This window comes from Aphanomyces astaci, assembly GCF_000520075.1.
Source record: "Aphanomyces astaci strain APO3 unplaced genomic scaffold supercont1.18, whole genome shotgun sequence".
Classification (NCBI taxonomy): Eukaryota; Oomycota; class Saprolegniomycetes; order Saprolegniales; family Verrucalvaceae; genus Aphanomyces; species Aphanomyces astaci.
Genome location: NW_009798281.1, coordinates 523327 through 533118, shown reverse-complemented (window position 1 = coordinate 533118; position 9792 = coordinate 523327). Strand labels below are relative to the sequence as shown.

General features: G+C 49.8%; 4 protein-coding genes across 4 annotated transcripts in view; 2 read left to right on the top strand and 2 right to left on the bottom strand.

Annotated features, from left to right (window-relative positions):
- Positions 1-431: 431 nt before the first annotated feature.
- H257_08319 (hypothetical protein) lies at positions 432-1411 on the bottom strand (the record flags this gene model as incomplete). Its single annotated transcript, XM_009834149.1, has 2 exons — positions 432-1348; positions 1381-1411. The coding sequence occupies 2 exons, from the start codon at positions 1409-1411 to the stop codon at positions 432-434; spliced, it is 948 nt and encodes a 315-aa protein (XP_009832451.1).
- Positions 1412-2827: 1416 nt separating this feature from the next.
- H257_08318 (hypothetical protein) lies at positions 2828-3604 on the bottom strand (the record flags this gene model as incomplete). Its single annotated transcript, XM_009834148.1, has 2 exons — positions 2828-3204; positions 3238-3604. The coding sequence occupies 2 exons, from the start codon at positions 3602-3604 to the stop codon at positions 2828-2830; spliced, it is 744 nt and encodes a 247-aa protein (XP_009832450.1).
- A 165-nt stretch (positions 3605-3769) lies between these two features.
- On the top strand, positions 3770-7577 carry H257_08317 (hypothetical protein; the record flags this gene model as incomplete). Its single annotated transcript, XM_009834147.1, has 2 exons — positions 3770-4226; positions 7237-7577. The coding sequence occupies 2 exons, from the start codon at positions 3770-3772 to the stop codon at positions 7575-7577; spliced, it is 798 nt and encodes a 265-aa protein (XP_009832449.1).
- A 1666-nt stretch (positions 7578-9243) lies between these two features.
- The window catches only part of H257_08316 (hypothetical protein), a gene marked incomplete at both ends in the record, with an annotated part of 1556 nt that continues 1007 nt past the window's right edge, over positions 9244-9792 (top strand). Inside the window, 3 exons of the mRNA XM_009834146.1 lie at positions 9244-9391; positions 9442-9503; positions 9574-9693. Coding sequence (XP_009832448.1) covers positions 9244-9391; positions 9442-9503; positions 9574-9693 — 330 coding nt within the window. The remainder of the gene's footprint in view (positions 9392-9441; positions 9504-9573; positions 9694-9792) is intronic.

The window sequence follows — 9792 nt, the reverse complement described above, 5'->3', positions numbered from 1 at the left end:
CAAGCCGATGTCGATATCGGACGGCGTGAAATGCAGAATGTCACCAGTGGCTACGAAGCCGGCAACATCTACAACATGGATGAGACTTTCGTTCTTTTACTCCATGTCGCCACACTGCTCAATTTCACGCTATCAAGTTTCCGGAACCAAAAAGAACAAGAAAAGAATCACGCTTGCTCTTACCACGAATGCTGATGGGAGTGATGTCGTCGACCCGCTCTTTATCGGTAGTGCTGTTCGCCCGCGATGCTTCCGTGGCCAGTTTGGTGTAGAACTCTTGTTATTTGTTATTTGTTATTTGTTATTACGCTGTAAAGTTAAAATCGCTCAGCGGGCACTTAATGGCCTCGGCCGCGTACTAGCTGCTTTGGCAGCTAGCGGACTTAACTACTTGAAAAACCTGAGTGGGTCTGCTCAAAGGGGCAGAATCCTTATACCGCTGGAGGTGGTAGTCCGAGGTCCGGGGGGAGACGCGGTGGCCGTAGGGTCGGGTCGGCGTAGCCTATGGGAGGTGGGATGGCGGGTTGTAGTAAGGAGATTCGATGGGAGTGCCATTGCAGCGTCTTGGCTGTAAGGTGGGCTCTGCGGGCACGGATACGTCGGTCGTGGCCCATGGGGGCGGCATCGTGGTGGCGGCGTTTAAGCCGGATGGTGTTGTTAACCTCAGTGAGGAGGGGTAGTTCCCCTGTGGTGCGGATGTGGTCCACGTTAGTAGCGCATGTAGTTTGCCAATGTCGGCGGAGGACTGCCCAGTGCGCCACGAACCATTGGGTATGGAAAAGTGGAGCGCGGAGATGGGTAATTGAGGCTGCCCAGGCTTGTGTGGAGTGAGTCATGGTTGGGAAGGTTGTCCAGCCTGGGGTAGCGTGGTATATAGTAGGGTACGTAGCCGTTAGGAATGCGCGGGATTCGAGGGCATATGGGTCGTAGTCAGGAATGGAGGTCTGGGCCCAGTGCAGGCAGTGTGTGGGGGCAGTGAGAAGTCGTGGGGCATCTGCCGTGGGAGTTTCCTCCGAGCTGAGGAGAGTGGTTGGGGGAAGCCTATGCAGCCAATGGGTGGCATCGATGAGTTGAAGTATGGCCGTCCAGTACAGCTGGGCAGAGGTGAGGAGCTCGAGTGTATTGCCTGTGGTGAAGAATCCGATGTGGAGAGGAGTGGGGTTGCCAGTAGCTAGTGTTCCCCAGTGGGGCGTGGAGGTGTGGTGGATGGAGGAGATGTGGCGAAGCGAGAGCTGGCGCGGGGGTATGGTGAGAAGCCATGTTGTTTGTAGCTGCTCAGCCGTTGTATGGCCGCGTGAGCCATCGGGAACGACAAACCAGTAGGTGGCCGGCGTGTGATGAGCGGTAGCTTCGTGTATTGCCGTGGTAAGTAGGCGCCACCAAGTGGAGGGGTAGGGGTTGTGAGTGGCATCGATCCACCAGTGGTGGTTAGTCGGGAGACGGGGGATAATGCAGTGGGGGGAGCGTCCGAGTGGTCCATGAAAAGTAGCGCCATTGGGTCCGCCCATCCATTGACCAAACCAGAAGTCCCGTGGTGCAAGGAGGGGGTGGATCGCAGCGCTGTGTGGTATAGCCAGCGCGGTAGTAGGAGGCCCGGCTTGGGGCACTGGTGAGATTCCCAGGATAATTGGGAGGCAGCGAGCATGAGAGATTCAGGTTGGGGGGGGGCAGTAGGCGTTGCATGTGGAGGGCATGGACACAGCGTTGAGCGGTAAGGGGAATCATGCAGGTGCCCGTGTTGGGGGAGGGGTTGCCGCCACGGCTTTTCCATTGCGGACGTTTCAGTCCTGGCAGGATGTGCGCGGTTGCTGTGCTATGTCCCGGTAGGTAGATATCTTGGTCAGGGAGCCTGGCCTTTGGGAGGATGGCTTGTGTGGCGAGGAGGATTTTTTGGGAGAGTGGGACCGACATTGGGCATACAGGTTGTGAGAGGCCGAAGCGGTGTTCCTGCGTGTCGATGGAAGCGGGGCATGTGCGACAGTGTGGCTCCCAGCGTGGGTAGATGCGGTGTATGCGGGCGTTGGTGTATAAGGTGTAGCAGATGGCACGCCAGTAGAAATTGAGCGCTAGGAGGTCCCATTTACAGATGTCCCCTGTGGGGAGCGTAGGGCTGGATGGTCTGGCGGGTGTCCGGTTTCCGGGCTTGGGCATTGGGCCAATCTCTTCGGCCATAGACTGCGCCCAGCCATGGGGCCGTTGCGCCCGTGATCGGCCTGTCGTGGTCGTCTCGAAGCTCCCAGTAGTCTGGGATAATGAGGTGCGCATAGTTCGTAAGGGGGAGGAGCTGGTGTGCTAGGGTGGCGAGGGAGTCCGCCTCGGCGAGGAGTGTGCGCTTGGTGCGGAGGATTGGGTCGGGCGTGTCCGCGGGGTCCTGGTGAGAGCGGATCCATTCGCCGGTGAAGGTTCCAGTATCGGTGAAGAGAGCCATGAGCGAGCGAAGTTCCACCCTGTATATGTTGCTGTAGCGGGGGAGCCCTCCGCGGCGTTTGAGGGATCTGGCTAGGACGACCAGTCCAATGGCTTTTGGGTTGTCGCATATTTGTAGTGCAGCATCTCCAGAATGATGGAGGCCCACCAGGAGGCTATGTAGTTCGCAACGCGTGGGTGTGATGTGATTAGCGTGTACTTGTAAGGTCCCCGCGAGGGTGGTTCCGTCGCGGCCCATGTAGCTCCAGGTTCCATGTGTGGCTGGGGTGCCCTGGTGCGTGACGCTGCCATCACCCACAGCATAAGTGCGTGCAGCCCGTAGGGGGAGGGTGTGTAGGCCGTACGTCGGGGTAGTGTGATGAGGGACAACTTGGCAGTGTGGGATGCATGCCGAGTGATGTCATTGGCCACAGTCGGGACATAAAGTAGTGTCCGCTAGGCGGTGGCATGCGGTACAGGCCGGCGTTGCCTGCTGGGCCGGCTGGCGCCCTGTAGGGCTTTGGGTCCGGTCGGTGGTGCCTCTCGCGGTGGAGGCAATGAGGGAGCGGTTATTTTTCCCGCTGTGGGTGATATGGGTACGTGTGTCAGTCCATGACGTGTCGGTCCAGGGAATAAACTTGTGGCGTTGGTCTCGGCTGGTGGGTAGGAGGTTGCCGATAAGTACTGCACAGTCGGTAATGGATACCAGTCTGTGGCGGCCGCGCGCTTCGCGCGGTGTAGGGGAGTACCAGATGTCGGAGTCTTTGCGGAGTTCGTGCCAGAAGGTGACAGCAATCTCTGTGCCCGCGGGTGATTGCCGGGTTTAGATACTATTGCGCTGTCCGATGCGGTAGCTGAGGGTGGGGGGTTGTCCATCCTGATGGGTGAGGTGGTGAGGGATGACTAGCATGGCGTGGACAGGGATGTGTAGGGTTTCGTAGCCCGGGGTAGGGACAAAGAAGGTGCGGCCAAGAGGGTGGGCAAGGTATGGTAGGGAGGAACGGAGCGGTGGTGGCAGTGGGAGAGGTAGTGGTTGGCCGGCGGGGCGGGGGGGGCACGGTAGTGTTTGTTGCTGAAGGGCCGGTGGAGGGTTGGGTGGCACAGCTGTGGGGATGGCGTCCCAGATGGGAGCAAACCGTTGGAGCGTGTGCCTGGACCACCCAAATTTTGTGCGGAGAGACTCAAGGCTAAGTAGCATGATGCCCTTGTCATTGGTAATGTCTCCCACCCAGCGGACCTTTGTTGTATGTAGCCTGTTGATGGATGGATATGAGGGTCGTGCCCTGGGTTGGGGTGAGGTAAGCCCAGATGGGGCTTTGGTGTAGAACTCGTATTCGACTACCATGCAAGTAAGAAGGCTTGGATGAATGGTAACATCGTCAACACGTACCTAAATGCGTTGGATGCCAAAGTGGCTGCACAAGACCGACAGATTTTGATGCTCGTGGACAATGCACCACCACACATACTTCACACCGAGATTGTGTTGAGAAACATTCGAGTTCGAATGCTGCCGAAGAAAACAACTGCTTACCTTCAACCACAAGATGCTGGCATCATTGCATCGTTCAAGTCCAAGGTCAAACAGCGGCAGCTGGAGAACGCGCTCGACCAAATTGATGCTCTCATGGCGGGGCGGCAGGGGAGATATGTACTGTACGAGGTTCCACTTGTGGTGGCGATGGGCTGGGCCAAAGAGGCATGGCGTTCCGTGTCACAGTCAACTGTGACAAATTGCTGGGTCAGAACTGGCATTCTCGACGGCGACTTGTCTGTGCTTAGTGAGAGGATGTCTGAACTCGTGGTTGGAAACCAAGATGGTGTTGAATAATTTGACAAATGATAACTGTAACATTTTATAAACTGTTAAACATTGTCAAATGTCACCGTTTCGAATAGTGTGGAAATCAGTATACGAAAGCAATGCCTACTGTATCTGGTAGGAGTACTGTACTTCCGCTGTTCCAAATTTCTCCGAACATTTGCAAAATGCATTTTTTCAGTAGGGACATTTTACTTGTTTATGATTGGCTAATATGAAAAATGCAATTATATCATTGGCTGAAGATGTTACAAAGACAACATTTCAAGGTCCAATTGGCAGAAGGAACACGCGCCACTGGCGCTTCGAGTGCACGGTGAAGAACCCCGGGAAACGAAGCGCGGTTGGTGAGGTTCATGCATAGAGTACCAATTCGTCACTTTCCGATACTTGTCTAGGGGCGGCAGCTTCAAACGTTTGTCTTACCTGCCCTTCATTGCACGCAACATCACGGGTGGCCATAAGCACCAAGGCCTCAGAATAATTAAACCTCGATTATTTTGTACTACTCTGGAAGAAAATATAAGGAAAAGTCCACTGTCCACTTGGACAAAAAGATAAGGAAGTCTAGTACAGTGGTACTCAATTATACTAGGATTTGTATTGCCTTACTTCAAGGTACTATCCGTAGATAGTATTACTAAGCGATGCGGAGTATGACAAAGCCAATACTAGTACTATTGTTTACAAGCCTATTCGACGTATTAATACTACTGTAGTTTTCTTGCCAAAATGAAGCATTAGTTACTGAAAGCAATACTATACTGTCACCAAAAGACAGTGGTGAGCATAACCTACGTTGACCGGGCTATTCCTCTTGACATCGTGCTCAAACCCGTGTTAATTCGCTTGGTGCATCTCGACTTCGGACGGAACTGTTCAGCTATTATACAACAGTTCTACAGGGAACGACGTTGTCGACGAGAAATATGTAGTATCAAGAATTCATTACAGTATATTAATGCTCACAACACTCGCTTATGCTTTCCATTGTCCAAATTGCATTAATTCGACTCTTTGCCAACTACTTTTAATGTCACTACTAGTAGTACTACTACTGAATCAGATATTTTTATATGGAATAAATTATGTGGGTGGACTCTAGCCAGCACTCTTTCTGCTGACTATTTTCACGAATAGATTGTCGCATCGGATTCGCCTTGCGTTGGTTGGTCGATTCGTATCGAATCCGTACAGTTTGGTCAATTTTTGAAAAAAATATGCTCCATTATATAGAGACTTCCTTATATTTTCTTCCAGAGTAGTACTATTTTTCTGCTGCCCGATGACGAATCAAATTTATAGCGCAAAATTGGTTGTCTTGGGCGTTGCAGCGAATAGATATTAATGTTACCTTAATATTTTATTGCCTTTAAGACATGGTAGGATTCATAATACTAGTACGGTTTTTACACGACCGACATCCAGTTTTAAGGCTTCGTGCACGACGAGCGCTTCCATTGAGAAATTATACAACTATCAAGATATTTGAATTTGACGTGATATAAATCGAATTTGCACGACGCCGCATGTCAGGTTGTAAGCTAAGCATTTCTATTGGCTATAATGTCCAAAACCACAAAGGTGATCAAACTCCATCCAGACACGACAATTTGGAGATAGAAATGCCATGCAACTGATGGAACTTATTTTAGAAACGTGATGTGGTGAAGGTACAGTATACTTGTCGTTGAAACGACAGGTCAGTATGAATTTAGCAGTGTGTCAGTAAATTCACTGGGTTTACAGTACTGTTAGTTTGGCAGAGAGTACATATGCCCCAACATCCACAGCACAGTTTTACGCTGTTAATCTACCCAGCTTACAATTGACATCGTGAAACCAAGCTATATGTCATGGTCGGTGTTCTCGGCCGTGCCTCGGATCAACTACCCGTGCAAGTGTGTGCACAGTTGACAGTGAGTTCAGTCGGGTTCTATTTTTAGACTCGCCGAGGGAGCAACTAATTAGTCCCTCGGTGGATCCTATTTAGGCCCACACTAGGACTTACCGAACCTCCCTCGGTACACTGTGAGTGAGTGTATTGACTGTGATGCCTGGATTACATCGAAGTGATTCGCTGGTTGATGGGCAGATAACCTAAATGATATGGTGCATTTCATCTAAGTAAATTCTTCCCCGACCAGGCCCTGATCGGGGAAGAATTTACTTCATGTCCGAGGTGGTTCATTTCTGTACGGGTAATCAATATTCGGATGTCGCCTGGTTTTCTGGTCGGTGAACACAATCGTTCGTGTCTGTGATCTCCTGGTACAGTCCAATTCAGACTGAACAGGTCGCTGTTGTTGCTGCGGCATATACGATATCCTTCGTGTGCGTTGTTGTCGCTACCATGCTGGGTCGTGCGGACAAGTACAATGTCTTCATGTCGACTTTGACTCTATGCTCGGCAAGCCACAGTTCAATCAGTGGTTCGAGACCAACCTCCGTTGTAGCCAAGCTACTTTTACTCAGCTTGTGTGATGGTTTCGCGATGTTCAGCCCGATATGTGCCATCGTACCACGCCCCACTCATTCGAAAAAAAGGTTTGCTCTACTTTCTTGGTTCCGAGGGTGGATACCGCGAAACCGGTGCTGCGTTCGGCATGTCAAAGTCCTGGTGCGTGGAAACAGTAAATCACTTTATCACCATTTTGGCTGACCATGTAAAATCGTGGATTAAACTGCCCAAGGCTGCATCAGACTGGGCCCAAATAGAAATGGAATTTCTTGCCAAACAAAACATCCCTGGTATTGTTAGAGCTGTCGACGGGACCCTGGTCGATATTTATCGGCCAGATGATTTCGACGGTTTTTACAATCGCAATTGCGACCCCTCCCTCAACATCCAAGCACTGGTCGATGCGAAGCTCAAGTTTTTGTCCGTGGATATTCGTCCTGGGTTGTATTCCGAAAACAAAATATGGAAAACGTCAAAACTAGGTCAGACAATTCATGATTTTCATTCCGCTTCAAAATCGTTTCTAATGATTAATCGATAAATTTAGGCTGTACAATCCGTGATAAAATACCGGTGGGCTGCTTTATCCTTGGCGACGCCGGTTACGCGTTGTTTCCATGGTTGATTACCCCATTTTTGCCACACGAAGAGGGTGGAAAACTGTCGAGTATGCAAAAGCATTTTAACTTTAAGCACTCCAGCACCAGAATTACAGTCGAATGTGCCTTCGGGCGACTCAAGGAACGGTTTCGAATATTGAAGACTCCCATGAAAGAGAAGACTCTCGACCGCACCGTCTGCGTCGTCGCGGCTTGCTTTGTTCTCCACAACATGTTCTTACAATTTAATGATGGCCTCTTTGACATTCCGTGCCCAAGGCGAGACTAAAATAATTACGTGCAACCCTACGACGAAGGCGATGGCGAAACGAACAAGCTCCTCCGAACGAGTGCGTTGTCCAAGAGATTATCAATTGCAAAAATATTGTACAGATAAATTTGATAATAGAGATTGTCAATTGCAAAAATTTGGCAAAGATAAATTTGAAAATACAAAAGTCAACAAAACTTAATTGTATTTATTGCTGCTTCTTTGTTTGGGCAACCATGATGGCGACAAGTTGGGCCATTGTGTCCGACTGCGCCTTGATCGCATCCAGAACGTCATTCAACGTGGCACCTTGTGCAGTCTGCGCCGGAGGCTGCTGCGCCATGGAGGTTCCCAAGAACCTAAGTCCCTCCATGATGGCATTAAACCAGATTCCAAAGAGTCCGAATTGGATTTTGATGTCCGGACTGCTTTTTTCATCTTTTTTCGTTGCGGCCCTTCAGTCTTGCTTTGTTTCTGCCCTTCCGTCTTTATTTCTGGCGCATCGACATTTTCCACCTCAGACGTCTCTGCAAAATCATTTCTCGTAAGAATAAATTAGTCAGACTAAAATCATTTTTAAAATCGGAATCAATTATCTCTCACAAAAATGAAACTTGCTCAAGCAAAAATCATGGAAAAATTCTGACTCAAGAAAATGGAAAAAGATAGCATGATAGATAGACTTATTGATACCGATTTTTGTTTCGGCGTTGTCATCGTCGCTGAAATCGTCCGTACTCATCAAAGCTTCCCTTTGGTAGCCAGCTTTTTCACCCCAGTATTCCAACATAACATCGTAGTGCATTGGAATGGGCTGCAACGAAGAGTTGCCCGTAGGACTTGGCTTTGAGATTGACCACTCCGTTTTCAATTTTGCAAACTAATCACTGGTGATAACTTAAAGTATACATATATTACAAAAATATCTGACCTTGTCCTGCACTTGCTTCGACGTGAATTCACGTTTCGTTTCATGGCAATGCTAAGCTCCGTCGCAAGCATGACGTAAGCCACACGTTTCCCGTAGTTGTTCTTCGAGTCAAAACGTGTGGCCAAGTCAGACTTGTAACAAAGGTCGAACATTTTCTCGTCACTCGCATCGCACCAAACGTAGGCTCTTTGGACTTGTGGGCGCAACTTCTTCGATTTGCTGCCCTGTGAGGGCACTATACCGAGGATTGGTTGATACATGCAATTGACCAAAAGGATTTGTGTACCTTGCACAATACTTGGATCGGTTTGACTGCCGAATTCGTCATCGCACATTCTACACGACTGGACCCAGGTTACAGTGAAACACGAATGTCTGCCAAAAGCAAGAATGGTCCATCTCCGTCTGGAACCACCAACTCAAACATGAACATTATCCGAAAACCGGATACCGCTCACTAATCAAATTCATTTCGTTTACTACTCTGGCGCATAATAGTTGTCGCCTCCATGTTCTCATTGGCGGAATTTTTCTAAAAGTACGATTTAATTGGTGCTGATAGGTGCATTCAAAAGCGCAAGAACTCTGCTTTGATTGGGTTAATTGCGATCGTTCTGGACCCTTTTAGTTCCAGAGTTATTGCGCGCCAAACTTGGCACGTCACTGAGTCCGCAGTCGAGCTGACCCGCTACGTCAATAGTTTTCAATTTGATATCAATCAATCACTGTCCATCGTTTACTATCGTCCAAACAATGCCCCAGCAAACCAACATGTCCCCCAAAGTCGCATCTGCTCGTATCCATGGGAAGAAGCACCTGACCCTCGCGCAACGTCATCGCATCTACGAGCTGCTCCTGGATATGCGTTCAAGGCCAGCTACCCCGTGGCGCCATGCTATATGTAGCACAACAGTTTCAGTGTGATTCGCGGACCATCTCCCGTATCTGGAGCCGTGGCCGTGCATCCTCACGCAATGGCAGGGGTGTTGCCGATATCGCGCCGAAAATTGCAGGTAAAGCCTCCATGATTCTATATTCTACTATCTTTGAGAAGTATCAAGTTTTAAGGTTGTACTGATTTAGGAAACTCTGGTCGCAAAAGAACGCGTTCTGCGGACAAGATTGAAGCCGCAATCCGCCAAGTCCCCCAAGAATCGCGGCAAACGATGCGGGCACTGGCGTTCAAGTCTGGTATCCCTCGTCGTACGATTGGACGCCATATGCAAGAGACTGGACGTTTGAAGGCACGGTCAAGTTACATTAAGCCGTTCCTGACACCCGACAACATTCAAGCCCGACTAC